At 42.6% G+C, this 16,110-nt stretch overlaps 1 protein-coding gene across 1 annotated transcript; it reads right to left on the minus strand.

Annotated features, from left to right (window-relative positions):
- Positions 1-490: 490 nt before the first annotated feature.
- On the minus strand, positions 491-14,182 carry si:ch1073-15f19.2 (T-cell surface protein tactile). The gene is made up of 9 exons (XM_060908235.1): positions 14,075-14,182; positions 13,374-13,727; positions 11,356-11,474; positions 11,080-11,227; positions 10,825-10,940; positions 4,848-5,004; positions 1,719-2,135; positions 882-984; positions 491-800 (listed from the first exon to the last, which is right to left on the minus strand). Exons 1-9 carry the CDS (start codon positions 14,133-14,135, stop codon positions 704-706), a joined length of 1,572 nt encoding a protein of 523 aa, XP_060764218.1. The 5' UTR covers positions 14,136-14,182; the 3' UTR covers positions 491-703.
- Positions 14,183-16,110: the final 1,928 nt, after the last annotated feature.

Consider the following 16,110-nt stretch of genomic DNA (forward strand, 5'->3'; position numbering starts at 1 on the left):
TGAAAGGCATTCAGAGGTAAAGATTCTAACTTGATATTGCAGTATCTGCTCACAGATTATTAATAATTTTAGCACTGTAATGGCAGTGCAATCATACAATTATTTGGCAAGAAGTGTTGTTTATAACACACATTTTAATAATTTGATACTAAATCTTTCGTAATTAATGTCATTTTTGGCTTTCTGGCCAAAAAACCCCCTACTTTCTAGAAAAAGCAAGCATATCGATTGACATGCCTGGAAAGAAACTGTACTTTATTTAGGTTCTAGATATATGTATCACATTTAAGTATCATCTCATACTTTAAGCAGCTACTGCAACAGAATATATGCCAAGCAAAAGTTCATGCTACATTTTGCCTTCTTCTTCTGAAAACATCCTGTTTCCTTGTTCGTACGCTTTGACCTTTCAGATATTTCAGTGGAAGATGTTAAAACAGAAACAGACAGTGAAAGTATTTAACTTTCAGAGTGTGAAATAGGATTCCTCTTTCCAAAATAAGGAATAGTTTTAATGTTTAATGTACATATATGTTACAGGTAGACACAGAATATAAAAATAAAGCAAAAACTTAAGGTGCACAATACAATGGAAATCTACACACACACACACACACACACACACACACACACACACACACACACACACACACACACACCAAAACAATCAGCATAAAATGTTCTGTTTTGATGCACGATGTCATCATACTAAAATATCAGTGACAGGTGCATTGTGATTTCTTGCTGATGTGTATTTCACCGGTGGAGGAGGAGGCTTGAACGGGGGTGGCATATCCAGCCTGAGAAAGAAAGTCAAAAAGAGGTTATCAGACAGAAAGGTGACAGACATGAACATATGGACATCATGACATGTCTCTCACCTCTTCTGAATGAGGTACTGTCTGTAAAGAAACCCAATCAGAAGCAACACGAGAAGAACAGGAATTATAACAAACACCATGTGTGTCTTGTTGGTATTCACATCTGCAACAAAGAGATAATGAGATAAGTTAAGAAGAAGTGTTCTGATCTTTTTCTTCATACTCTTATCCTCTTATGTAGTTACTAAAAGCCATAAGCTGTGTGACATGATATTGTTTGCAGCATTTTAAAACTGGAATGCTTCATTGTAGGTGCTCTTGTTTTTTACTTGGACAAAATGATAAATGTCTGAAGTATTTGCATGCAGAAAAAAATATTTTTGATTAGCAGAACTAGCTTTAGGCATACAGTGTAGTGCTTGGTTTCCAGGCAGTTGATATTGTCTTAATCTAAACTATCCATCCATCTATCCATTATCTGTAGCCGCTTATCCTGTCCTACAGGGTCGCAGGCAAGCTGGAACCTATCCCAGCTGACTATGGGCGAGAGGTGGGGTACACCCTGGACAAGTCGCCAGGTCATTGCAGGGTCGACACATAGACAAACAACCATTCACACTCACATTCACACCTATGGTCAATTTAGAGCCACCAATTAGCCTAACCTGCATGTCTTTGGACTGTGGGGGACACGGGGAGAACACGCAAACTCCACACAGAAAGGCCCCTGTCGGCCGCTGGGCTTGAACCCAGGACCTTCTTGCTGTGAGGCGACAGTGCTAACCACTACACCACTATGCCGCCCTTAATCTAAACTAATATCTAAATATTACAGTAAAGTCCATAGTGTTAAACTAAACAACGTAGTAAAAGAAGAGATTGTTTGCATCCCCATACCTTTAGTTGTACTTTGTGTAGTTACTCGTGAGACATTGCGTATGGAAGTCGATGTAAATAGGATTGTACTGGTATCTGGATGTGCATAGTTGACTTCTCTGCTGGTAGATCCTGGGCTGGATGTACAGCAAATCTCAGACAGTGTCCTGCCCTCACTTGAGGTGTGTGTGAAGGTGGTGGCTGAGCTCTTTACGCCCATGTGTGGTGTTTTGACGTTTACATGCACCATGGTGATATTTCCAGTAGATGGAGCTGAGGTGCTGATATACATGACTTCCTCTGTAGATGTCGCATCAGTGGTGCTGCTGGTACGGTGCGATTGTGACGTCAGCATTGTAAAGGTAGGTTCGGGTGTTGTCATAGTTGTGCTGCTTATCTGTGGTGTTGTTTCCATAGACATGGTGCTGCTCATATGTTCTTTAGATTGAAAGAGACAGATACAGATTGTGTGTTAAACACAAAAGGTGTTATTACATTATTACATAGGTGTTATTAGCCAAAGCAACAAGTCTGAAAGACAGTTCCCCCCCCCCCATGCCATCAGGCTTGTGAATAAAACCCAGCCACTGCATCTCCGTCCAGTCCTGTAGAGTTTGCACTGAACTGAACTACCTATTTATTTACACTGACACTTGACACACTTTTGCTGCACCATTTTTTTTTACTATTTATGTCCTTGTTTTTAATTACTTGATATTGCTTTAATTTCTTTATTTTTAATTAGTTTATTATTTAACTTTAATTACTTTCTTTTGTTTTTTTATGTCTTTATTCATCTTTAGGTAATGTTGCTGGAGGACTCACAGAATAAGAATTTCATTGGACTGTGTGACACTGTCTTGAGTACATATGACAAAGTTGAATTGAATTGAACTGAATTATTCACCACTCGAGAATATAAAGAGCCACATGACCCAGGGGGAACAAAATGGAAATCTACACAAATGAATAAATGCAATATAAAGTTAAAATTAACACCCATGGAAAAAAAAAAATATATATATATATATATATATATATATATATATATATATATAGGGGCGGCACGGTGGTGTAGTGGTTAGCGCTGTCGCCTCACAGCAAGAAGGTCCTGGGTTCGAGCCCCGGGGCCGGCGAGGGCCTTTCTGTGTGAAGTTTGCATGTTCTCCCCGTGTCCGCGTGGGTTTCCTCCGGGTGCTCCGGTTTCCCCCACAGCCCAAAGACATGCAGGTTAGGTTAACTGGTGACTCTAAATTGACCGTAGGTGTGAATGTGAATGGTTGTCTGTGTCTATGTGTCAGCCCTGTGATGACCTGGCGACTTGTCCAGGGTGTACCCCGCCTTTCGCCCGTAGTCAGCTGGGATAGGCTCCAGCTTGCCTGCGACCCTGTAGAAGGATAAAGCGGCTAGAGATAATGAGATGATATATATATATATATATATATATATATATATATATATATATGTGTGTGAGTGTGATGGATGGCCTGATTGATTAAAATATAAATTGGCATCAACATCTGGGGCATGCCTAGGTATGGTTGTGGGTTGGTGACCCAACCATTATTTGACAAGGGAGATGAACTGCCTTCACTGTAAGCACAATGTGGATCTGTTTCATTAATCAAACTGCCACTGAGTATTAGCATCCACATGCAAATTTGCTCAAAATCAAGAAAAAAAAATGCAATTATCTATCAATGCTTTAAGCCTGCAATGCTTCTTGTTTGTCTTGTTGAACACAATTTATGCTTAATTTTTACACCGATACCCTAGGACAAGTGTCATGGATCCCAGTCTGGATGCAAACCCAGCAAAGTTTTTCAGAGGATCAGACCAATTACATTACTTTATCTGTATGCAAATAGTAATGTTTGTTTTTGGCATTCAAATTAGAGATGCTAATCACTGTTTAAGCTAGACGGCTTTTTGATTTCATAAAATCGGTGAAATTTAGTTCCCTCTGAAATTTGGTCATTGTGATGTATGTTTATTTCTGTAATATCTAAAAAAAAAAAAACCCAAAAACAAATAAACAGGCCATTCTGTGGCTGGGAAGTTATTTAATTTGAGGGAATTCCCTAGCAAATAATGTGCATGAAATCACTCGCTTCGCACAGTCAAGCAGACAGAGGAAATCTGGTGTGCACATGTCCACACAGCAAAATCCCCAGTGTTGAATTAACACCCAGAGTGTTGATTTAACACCCTACTGTGTTTATATGTGTCCAGTTGGACACAAATGAACTCTGAAATTGTTAATTCAACACTGGGGAATTTGCTGTGCAGGTTTACCTTCTTCTTCTTCTTTTGGGTTTTACGGCAGCTGACATCCAGTGTTGCATTACTGCCATCTACAGGTTTACCTTGATCGTGCACTGACAGTTCCATCATTCTGTCGCTAAATGAACAACTGATCACACCGAGGTGCTCGCTGACCACCGATATTTATTAGTTTGGTCCTGCGTTTCCTTTCCTTCACAACATAATGTCTTTTCTTCTCGCTTTCCGTTACTGTAGTCGGTCTTTCATGTTTCATTCGCATCCTACATTTTCCTCCCCTGTTTCAAATTTGTATCCCACAATGCCTTGTGCAAAAAGGGAAAGCCCATCATGTGATGCATGACGTAGTATCTTGAATTGGTCACGGTGAAACAGGAAAAAAATAGCGGAGAATTTTGGGCCACATGGACCGAAATTCATTGATTGTTCCATTAAAAAACAACCCTAATACAATTGGAAGTCTGTGATTCGAATTCAGTAGCTTTCAGTCCACTAAACAAAAATAATTGGGTGTCAGGGAAAATTCTTTTTATGGCCTGAACTTGAAAAATATGAAAGGCAGTCTACCTTTAATTATTTAGGTTAGGGTCCAAATTGCTAAAACAGCTTACAAAACTGTAAGTTAGGGACAGATATTTTCACTTTCATATACCAGATCTGTAACTGTCCATACTGTTCTGAGAGGAAACCACATTTTGAGCTGTGGTCTGTTGAATACACAGAACTCAGCAGGTAACAATACAGACATTACAGGAAGTGAGCTCAGAATAAGTAGCAAACTCAACAAATATCAACCCTTTAGTCATGTAGCTTTATCACAGTTCTCTACCTCACCACAGATTTATGCATTCATTTTGACACACTCACCTGTGTGTGCCCTGTTCATCACAGTAACTGTAAATTCCTTCTGTTTGTGTAGATGTCTATGATTTTCAGCGTGAACAGTCAGGGTGTAAATCCCAGATTGATCAGGAGTCACTGGCCACAAACTTATACTGGCACTGGAGGACACTGTCACGTTGTCCTGTAGGAAAAGGGCAACATCATAGGCATGTATGTACATGAGTATTATCTTATATTATTTTATTATAACACACACACACACACACACACACACACACACACACACACACACACACACACAGATTAGCCATAACATTAAAACCACCTGCATAATATTTTTATGTCCCACTTTTTTTTTCATTTCATTTCAGTCAGGCATCACCTGAACTGATGATCACATCATCAGCTTTTCTTTGGCTAATCAGACACAAGGTATGCCACAGCTCTTGCCGGAGCAGTTGGGACTTAGGTGCCTTGCTCAAGGGCACTTCAACCAGTCCTGCTGGTCCAGGAAATCAAACCAGTGACCTTTTGGTCCCAAAGCTGCTTCTCTAACCATTAGGCCATGGCTTCCCCAACAAAGTGGCAAAATATGTCCTGCTTATGCCACCAAAACAGCTCTGACACATCGAGGCATGGACTCCACAAGACCACAAGACCTATGAAGGTGTGCTTCAAGGTTTAGCGTCAAGGAACAGTGGAAAATAGAGACAATTGCAAGACCCAATCCAAACCATCGGGAATAGAAGATTACTCAACTCAGACAAGAGCTGAGGAAGCTGAGGAGCCAGTACAGGAAGACAAGTGAGGAAGACAGGGCTGCCCTAGCAGATCTCAGAGGTGTAGTCAGAGGGTGACTAACCACCCTTTGGCATATGGAGTGGCACCGGAGGAGAGGCAGAGAGAAAGCTCGCAAGCGCAGTGCCTTCATTTCGAATCCATTTGGATTCACCAAGAAGTTGCTGGGGCAGAAGTGCAGTGGTCACCTTTCCTGTCTGGAGGAGGAGGTCAACTTCTTTCTCAGCAACAACTACAGTGACAGGATGAGGGAGCAAGATCTCGGCCACTGTGACACCGTGATTTCCCCTCCCCAACCCAGCTTCCCATTCAACATCAAAGAGCCCACACTGAAAGAGCTGGAGGAAGTCATCAAGTCAGCCAGAGCATCCTCAGCCCCAGGTCCAAGCAGAGTCCTGTATAAGGTCTTCAAACAGTGCCCAAGGCTACAGAAGCGTCTCTGGAAGATCCTCAAGGTGATCTGGAGGAAGAAGAAGGTGCCACATCAGTGGAAGTATTCAGAGGGCATGTGAATTCCTAAAGAGGAGAATGCAAGTAACATCGAGCAATTCAGGTCTATCTCACTCCTTAGCGTGGAATGCAAGATCTTTTTCAAGATAATTTCCAATCGTCTCACTGAGTACCTCTTGAAGAACAACTACCTAGACAAGTCAGTTCAGAAGGGGGAGGTGTCCCTGGCATTCCTGGATGCGTGGAGCACACTGGTGTGGTAACCCAACTCATCAGAGAAGCCCAGGAGAACAAGGGTGACCTGGCTGTGCTTTGGCTGGACCTTGCTAATGGTTCCAGCCTGCACAAGCTAGTGCAACTGTCCCTGATGAAGTACCATGTCCCAGAGAAAATTCAGAACCTCATCCTTGACTATTATAACAACTTTAGTCTGAGGGTGTCCTCTGGGTCACAGACATCAGCATGGCATCATCTGGAGAAGGGCATCATTAAGGGCTGCACCATCTCAGTGTCCCTGTTTGTACTAGGCATGATGATGCTCGTAAAGTCTGTGGAAGTGGAGTGCAGAGGCCCCTTGTCTAGATCAGGCACCAGACAACTGCCAATCAGAGCATACATGGATGACCTGACAGTCACGACAGCATCAGTGCCTGGTTGTAGGTGGATCCTACATGGTCTTGAAAGGCTCATTACGTGGGCAAGAATGAGTTTCAAGCTGGCAAAATCCAGATCACTGGTCCTTAGGAAAGGCAAGATAACTGACCAGTTTCGCTTCTGTCTGGGAGACACCAGAATTCCATCTGTGTCAGAGAAGCCAGTTAAGAGCTTAGGTAAGCTCTTTACCAGCAACCTGAAGGACAAAGCAGCATGCCAGGCAGCCAGCGATGACCTCAGCTCGTGGCTTTCCACCGTGGACAGGTCAGGACTCCCAGGTAAATTCAAGGCCTGGATATACCAACATGGAATCCTGCCCCGACTCCTCTGGCCACTGCTAATCTGTGAAGTCCTTATTACCATCGTGAAGAGCTTTCAAAGGAAGATAAACCACTTCCTGCACAGGTGGCTGGGCCTGCCACGGAGTCTCAGCAGCATAGCCCTTTATGGGTGTGACACCAAGCTGCAGCTTCCATTCAGCAGTGTGGTGGAGGAGTTTTGGTCTTCAGAGCTAGAGAGGTCCTGCTCTACCAAGACTCTGCTGACACTAAGGTTGCGTCTGCAGGCATAGAGGTCAGGACCGGAAGGAAGTGGCGCGCCAAGGAGGCAGTTAACTGAGCTGAGGCAAGACTATGGCACAACATCCTGTTGGGCGATGTGGCAACCGGGCATGCTGGGTTTGGGTACATCCCATCACCCTGCTACAGCAAAGCTAAGGGAAAGGAGAAGCAGAAGCTTATCCAGGAAGTGGTGCAGGCAGAAGTGAAGGAAATTTGCCTCAGCAGAATGGTGGGCATGGGCAAACAGGGGGCGTGGACAAAGTGGGACCATACCATGGGCCAGAAAATCACATGGACCGAACTGTGAAGAGCAGAGCCTCAACAATTCAGGTTCCTAGTCCGGTCAGTGTATGACGTCCTCCCAAGTCTAACAAATCTGTTCACCTGGGGCTTGGCAGACTCACCTGCTTGCCAGTTGTGCCAGAAGAGGGTGTCACTGGAGCACATACTCAGCTGCTGCTCGAAGGCCTTGGGAGAAGGGCAGTACAGGTTGCACCACAACCAGGTCCTGCGGGCAGTAGCAGATGCCATTTACACCGGCGTCAGCTCCAGCAAGCAGCAGCACCCAACCAAGCACCCCATCTCTTTTGTGCGGGCTGGAGAGAAGCCACAACCCCAATCAAAGTCCCAGGGTGGGCTGCTCTCAATGAGGGATTGGAACATTCTGGTTGACCTAGGAAGGCAGTTGAAGTTCCCAGACACAATCACAGCCACCACTCTCAGGCCCGACATGGTCCTGATGTCGGAGACTACTAAGCAAGTGGTGATGCTGGAACTCACAGTCCCCTGGGAAGACAGAATGGAGGAGGTCCAGGAGAGTAAAAGAGCTAAGTACGCATTCCTGGTGACAGAGAGTCGAAGACAGGGGTGGAAGGCCAGATGCGAGCCTATTGAAGTGGGCTGCAGGGGCTTTGCAGGGCAGTCCCTGCACAGGGTCCTGGGACTCTTGGGAATCGACGGACAGCAGCGACAGAGAGCCATCAAAAACATCTTGGAAGCCACGGAGAAGGCTTCACGATGGCTCTGGATTAAGAGGGGTGAAGTGTGGCGAACTCAGCTACCTGGACACAAGTCGGGGCCTGATCACCCCCTGCTGGGTCGCCCAGGAGAGGGTGTATGATGATTGATGATAAGACTCGAAACATCCGATGACCCCGGGTTCATCACTGACGATATGTCCAAGTTGCACCATGAGGTGTATGCATAGGACTGCTTTGGTATCTGGCACCAAGACGCTAGCAACAGATCCTTTAAGTCCTGTAAGTTGTGAACTGGGGCCTCCACAGATCAGACCAGTTTGTCCAGCACATCTCACAGATTGGGATCTGGAGAAGTTGGAGGCCAAGTCAACACCTTTAACTCTTTGTCATGTTCCTGAACAAGTTTTGCAGCATGGCAGGGTGCATTATCCTGCTGAAAGAGGCTACTGCCAGTAGAGAATATTGTTGCCATGAAGGATGTACTTGGTCTGCAACAATGTTTAGGTAGGTAGTATGTGTCAAAGTAGCATCCACATGAAGGTCAGGACCCAATGTTTCCAAGCAGAACATTGCCCAAAGCATCACACTGCCTCTGCCTGCTTGTCTTCTTCCCATAGTGCATCCTGGTGCCATCTCCTCCCCAGGTAAGTGTCCCATTATAAATGCTTTTGGCAGTTGACAGGGAGCACTTTGACCAGTCTGCAGCTACGCAGCCTCATACACATCAAGCTGTGATGCACTGTGTGTTCTGACACCTTTCTATCATAGCCAGCATTAACATTTTCAGCAATTTGTGCTACAGTAGCTCTTTTGTGGGATCAGATCAGACAGGCTACTCTTTGCTCCCTATGTACATCAGTGAGCCTTCTACACCCATGACCTTATCGCCGGTTCACCAGTTGTCCTTCCTTGTACTACTTTTGGTAGCTATTAACTACTGCATGCCAGGAACACCCCACAAGACCTGGCGTTTTAGAGATGCTCTGACTCAGTCATCTAGCCATCAGAATTTGGCCCTTGTTAAAGTCCCTAAGATCCTTGTGCTTGCCCATTTTTCCTACTTCCAACACATCAACTTCTAATCTAGTTCTGATCAACAAATCAAGAACTAACTGTTCACTTGCTTCCTAATATATCCCAACCCTTTGCAGTTGTCCATTGTAATGAGACAATCAATGTTATTCACTTCAACTGTCAGTGATTTTAATGCAATGATTGATCAGTGTACAACCAATTCCAAAAAAGTTGGGATGCTGTATAAAACATAAATAAAAACAGAACGTGATGATTTGCAAATCATGGAAACACTATATTTCATTGAAAAACAAAGACAACATATCAAATGTTGACACTGAGAAATCTTATTGTTTTTTGAAAGACATATGTTCATTTTGAATTTAGTACCAGCAACATGCTTCAAAAATGTTGGGACATGGGCAAGAAAAGACTGGAAAAATTATGTCATGTTAAAAAAAAATGAATTTGGTTAATTGGCAACAGGTCAGTAACATGGTTGGGTATAAAAAGAGCATCTCAAAGAGGCGGAGTCTCTCAGAAGTAAAGATGGGGAGGGGTTCAGCGCTCTGTGAAAGACTGCATGGGCAAATACTGAAACAATTTAAGAAGAGTAATATTCCTCAATGTAAAATTGCAAAGAATTTGGGGATCACATCATCCACAGTACATAATACCATTAAAAGCTTCAGAGCATCCGGAAAAATCTCTGTATGTAAGAGACAAGACTGAAAACCAACATTGAATGCCCATGGTTTTCAGGCCCTCAGGTGACACTGCATTAAAAACAAGCACAATTCTCTAGTGGAAATCGTTGCATGGGCTCGGGAACACTTCCAAATACCACTATCTGTGACCACAGTTTGTCACTCAATCCACAAATGCAAGTTAAAACCATATATAAACAATATCCAGAAACAGAAAAAGGTAAAAACAAACAAACAAACAAACAAACAAACAAACAAAAAAAAAGAGTCTTTTGCATCCAGGGGAGAACAGTTACATGGCAGCTATTTGGCTATTTACATCTGAATTAGCTATTCAGCTATTTACAACTGGTTAGGATTTGGGTGAGGGTGTAAATAGTGTTGTTTGCTATGGACTCCTGGGTGCTTGTCTTGTCTCTGAGTGGTGCTCCAGTGGCAAGCTGAAGCCTATCCCAGCTGACTATGGGCGAGAGGCAGGGTACACCCTGGACAAGTTGCCAGATCATCACAGGGCTGACACAGAGACAAACAACCATTCACACTCACATTCACACCTACGGTCAATTTAGAGCCACCAGTTAGCATAACCTGCATGTCTTTGGACTGTGGGGGAAACCGGAGCACCTGGAGGAAACCCACGCAGACATGGGGAGAACATGCAAACTCCACACAGAAAGGCCCCCGTTGGCCACTGGGCTTGAACCCAGAACCTTCTTGCTGTGAGGCGACAGTGCTAACCACTACACCACCATGCCGTCCCGTGATAACACCCATAAACATGAATCTACCTTTTGTTACAGGTTTGTGTTTCTGATATTCAGTTCAGATTCTGAAATACCTTCATCCAGACAAAACGCAAGGAGTTGGAAGAGTTTGCTTTACAGGTAATCATCAGCTTTGTCCCAGTCTCAACTTGTATCTGGCTGTTGTAATTGCACTCTATGTTGTCAAGAACTGTTTGGCAGAGCAAGAAGAATATTTTTCAGTCTTTTAAAAAGAAACATTAACATAAATGTTTACTTTCATCCATCTTAATTCACAATGCATATCAAGTGTATAAAAATGAATGTTATTGATAAAGATGAAGACTCACAGTCTACAGTCAAGTGTACAGTTTCTTTGAGGTTTTGTAAGTGTTGGTCTGATAAATTCCAGACGGGCTGACAGGTCAGGTCACTCATGTTCCGAGTAATGTGCTGAATTGTGAACTTTCCATCTTGACTCTCCATTATTGTTTGACCCTGTAGGGAGGAGCAAATCAAAAACGATGGTAAGATGGAGAAAAGTGATGTCATGCAGACGAAGATGAGTGGCTTGTGACTGAGCACACAGTGCAAAACTTTTCACTGCTGTATGTTTTTTGACTTACCAGAGAGGATAATAACATGTACTTGTTAAGTGGTGGATCACTGATACATGTGATGCTTACTGTGTCCCCTTCTATTAAAGTCCTGTTGGGAGGTGTGACATTCATTGAAACCTCCGGCACTAGGACACAGACGTTCGTTGTGTTCAAAAGAGGATATGTAATTGTAATATATCAGCAAAGAAATAATTTTCCCCCAATTTTATATCTCTATTACTACTAAAATTTGCTGTGTGTAAATGAAAAAGAAAGACTTTCTGAGTGATTAAGTCTAAAGATATATAGTAATTATATACTTGTATGATTGTATATCATGGTACAGAAATCTGGAATAGGTACAGTGGTGCTTGAAAGTTTGTGAACCCTTTCGAATTTTCTATATTTCTTCATAAATATGACCTAAAACATCATCAGATTTTCACACAAGTCCTAAAAGTAGATAAAAAGAACCCAGTTAAATGAGACAAAAATATTATACTTGGTCATTTATTTATTGAGGAAAATTATCCAATATTACATATCTGTGAGCGGCAAAAGTATGTGAACCTCTAGGATTAGCAGTTAATTTGAAGGTGAAATTAGAGTCAGGTGTTTTCAATCAATGGGATGACAATGAGATGTGAATGGGCACCCTGTTTTATTTAAAGAACAGGGATCTATCAAAGTCTGATCTTCACAACACATGTTTGTGGAAGTGTATCATGGCACGAACAAAGGAGATTTCTGAGGACCTCAGAAAAAGCGCTGTTGATGCTCATCAGGCTGGAAAAGGTTACAAAACCATCTCTAAAGAGTTTGGACTCCACCAATTGACAGTCAGACAGATTGTGTACAAATGGAGGAAATTCAAGACCATTGTTACCCTCCCCAGGAGTGGTCGACCAACAAAGTTCACTCCAAGAGCAAGGCGTGTAATAGTCGGCGAGGTCACAAAGGACCCCAGGGTAACATCATCAGGAGAACACTGAACAACAATGGTGTGCATGGCAGGGTTACAAGGAGAAAGCCACTGCTCTCCAAAAAAAACATTGCTGCTTGTCTGCAGTTTGCTAAAGATCACATGGACAAGTCAGAAGGCTATTGGAAAAATGTATTGTGGCTGGATGAGACCAAAATAGAACTTTTTGGTTTAAATGAGAAGCGTTATGTTTGGAGAAAGGAAAACACTGCATTCCAGCACAAGAACCTTATCCCATCTGTGAAACATGGTGGTGGTAGTATCATGGTTTGGGCCTGTTTTGCTGCATCTGGGCCAGGATGGCTTTCCATCATTGATGGAACAATGAATTCTGAATTATACCAGCGAATTCTAAAGGAAAATGTCAGGACATCTGCCCATGAACTGAGTCTCAAGAGAAGGTGGGTCATGCAGCAAGACAACAACCCTAAGCACGCAAGTCGTTCTACCAAAGAATGGTTAAAGAAGAATAAAGTTAACATTTTGGAATGGCCAAGTCAAAGTCCTGACCTTAACCCAATCGAAATGTTGTGGAAGGACCTGAAGCGAGCAGTTCATGTGAGGAAACCCACCAACATCCCAGAGTTGAAGCTGTTCTATACGGAGGAATGGGCTAAAATTCCTCCAAGCCGGTGTGCAGGACTGATCAACAGTTACCAGAAATGTTTAGTTGCAGTTATTGCTGCACAAGGAAGTCACACCAGATACTGAAAGCAAAGGTTCACATACTTTTGCCACTCACAGACATGTAATATTGGATCATTTTCCTCAATAAATAAATGACCAAGTATAATATTTTTTGTCTCATTTATTTAACTGGTTTCTCTTTATCTACTTTTAGGACTTGTGTGAAAATCTGATGATGTTTTAGGTCATATTTATGCAGAAATATAGGATTCACAAACTTTCAAACACCACTGTATATCAATATTATTATGCTATACTTGTATATTTGATAGAATACATTCTACGATGGTATAAAGCTATAAGTAGATACTGCGAAACTATATTTTCTTGTACAGTTATGATACTTGTATACTGTTTAAATCCATTATGAATTTACCTATTACTTGTACTTTTGTGAAGCTTTTGATGCTGCCATCAGGAAAAGAAGCAATATCACAAATGTAATCTCCACCATCCTTCTCTGTAACCTCCTGCAAATGCAAGATCGAACCTCGCAGATCCTTGGTGCTTGTTTCTTTCACTAGCTCCAGTGTAACATTCATATTGTAAATAGCAGAAAAGTTAGGATTAAACAACACTACTTTTTCCTCTCCCTGTTCTCCCTTTTTAAGCCATTGCAACTGGATGATTTTTAGATGGTCCTTTTCCATGATGCATGGCAGGCTGAGGTTCTGTCCAACTGTCGCCTTCACCTCTGTTTTGTGTTCTTGGAAGACACTCTGTTGAGTTCCTGTTGATTAGTTTGCACAACGTTAATTAGGGATATACAGGTTGTTCTATAAGTCTTGGAGATTTTTTTAAATGTTAAAGCATGTTTGAATGAATTTCACAACTGTGTCTTCTACAACTCTCCAGAGGTTTATGAATTTCTTTCAAACAACTGATTCTCACTATTAATTATTCTCACTACTAATGTCAGAAAAAAACATGATCCTTTTCCAAATAAGATACAGATGAGATATAAATGAATAAAAACTTAATAGATGCTTCAGCACTGAAATAAGCCACTGATTTTTAACAAATAAAGGCAAGATATGAATGCACTGAAGGCTTGTGAATAAATCAAGTTGTGCTTACCTTGAAGAATGCTTATAAATATCAGAAGGCTGATAGCTTTATTGGTCATGACAGAAGCCATAACTGCAGAAACACCAGTTTAGTTTTGTAGAAAGAAAAGAAATGACGCATTGCACAGGATGTGGCTGCAGGCTATATCACTGAAGAGACAGGAACATGACTAACTGCACCTGCACGCATCCTTGTTTGTCACACAGAGTGCATGAGAGATAAACACTGAAGTCTGGAATATGTGTCATGCACTGAATGAATTAATTGAATATTGATTATTATTTTATTAATTATCATTTTTTTAAATAGAAATTTTTCAGCTTTAAGAAAGGAATATAATTTTACCATATGCACAGTAAGGAATGTAGATATTTATTTTATTTTATCTTATTTGTTTCAGAAAAAAGAATTTGGGCATTTTTTAAAAAATTGAGTCTTCATGCTAGATTTGTTGATGAGATTTTCTTTGAAGCACTGCTCGGGCCTGAGCACAATCATGACCTCTTTTCTAGTTTCGTTATGGTTTCCTGTTCAGTGCTTAGTGTGAAAAAGTAAAGCAGCTTCAATGATCCCTCACACACACACACACACACACGGAGGAAGACAGAACCAGAAATGTGTTTTTCCTGCGAATGAAGAAAGGCCTACATCAACATATCCTCACTATATTTTGAATCCTGTAAAAGAATGCAAAAATCTCCTCAAAGGCTTTGTCAGATTTGCAGTATGTTCCAAGAAGAAGAAGAAGAAGAAGACTTTATTTGTCACACGTACTCTCAAGAACAGACTTATACCCTGTCCACACTAGGGATTTTGTACCAATACGAAACTACTAAGCACACAATGAAATTTAACCTCTGCATTTAACCCATCTGAAGCAATAAACACCCCATCATCATTGGCGATCACTCGTAACTAGTATGATTGTCCTCCTGACGGTGGGTCTGGTCACTTGTGGGTCATCAGGTGGCGGTTGAGGCCAATCCTCGATCCACAGTCTCTATTGCAGTGGGGGCATATGTAGATTGTTGTCCTGGAGGTGGTGGTTTGGGTTTGGGGAGCCATTTTGGTGGTGGTTCTCTCCTTCCTCAGTTGCCTTTTAGTTTCTGCGGCACGGTGGAGGTCCTCTTCTAGGTGTGCTGTACCCTCATGGACCATCCTTCTCCACTCATCTCTTTTGAGGGCAGCCTCCTTCCAGTTATTAAAATTGAAGTGACACTTTCTGAGGTGTAATTTGATCATGTCTTTGTACCGCTTCTTCTGCCCTCCTTGGGTACGCTTTCCTTCCTTTAGTTGGCCACACAGAATCTGTTTTGGAAGGCGGTAGTTGGGCATGCGTACTACATTACCTGTCCATCGTAGCTGGTGCCTAGCGATAGTTGAGGTGATGCTGGCGATGTTGGCTTCCTTTAAGACACTGATATTAGTCCGTCTATCTTCCCAGCTGATCCTGAGAATCTTGCGTAGGCATCGCTGGTGATACTGCTCCAGGGCTTTCAGATGTCTACTGTAGGTAGTCCAGCTATCAGCTCCATAGAGCAGGGTGGGAAGAATGATGGCTTGATAGACCAGGAGTTTGGTTTTGGTCAGGATTTCGCGGTTGTCAAAGACCCTGTCTCTCAGCCTAGCAAAAGCTGCACTGGCACACCCTATGAGGTGGTGGATTTCTGCATCAATGTTAACTCTTGTGGATAGAAGACTGCCAAGATACATGAATTGGTCCACATTTTCCAGGGTGTTGTTGTCCACATGGATCGCTGGGGCTTTGGAGGGTGTGTCAGGGGCTGGTTGGTACAGTATCTGAGTTTTCCTGATGTTAATATCAAGTCCCAGGAGTTGGTAGGCTCTGGCAAAGGCGTCCATGATGCTCTGGAGGTCCGCTTCAGAAAGAGCCACTAGGGCATTATCGTCAGCATATTGGAGCTCCATGATGGAGGATGTGAGCACCTTGCTTTTTGCCCTGAACCTGTTGATGTTGAAGAGCCCGCTGTCTGTCCTGTATATGAACTTGAGACCCTCAGGTAGGTTTTGGCTGGTGAGGTGGA

Source organism: Neoarius graeffei, chromosome 25 (assembly GCF_027579695.1).
Source record: "Neoarius graeffei isolate fNeoGra1 chromosome 25, fNeoGra1.pri, whole genome shotgun sequence".
Taxonomy (NCBI): Eukaryota; Metazoa; Chordata; class Actinopteri; order Siluriformes; family Ariidae; genus Neoarius; species Neoarius graeffei.

Coding starts and splice junctions, on each gene's coding strand:
- si:ch1073-15f19.2 (XM_060908235.1), bottom strand. CDS start 14,135: ATGGCTTCTGTCATGACCAATAAAGCTATCAGCCTTCTGATATTTATA. Junction 10,941..11,079: donor TGTACACTTGACTGTAGACT/GTGAGTCTTCAT, acceptor TCTGCCAAACAG/TTCTTGACAACATAGAGTGC. Junction 5,005..10,824: donor TGCGTTTTGTCTGGATGAAG/GTATTTCAGAAT, acceptor CTTTTCCTACAG/GACAACGTGACAGTGTCCTC.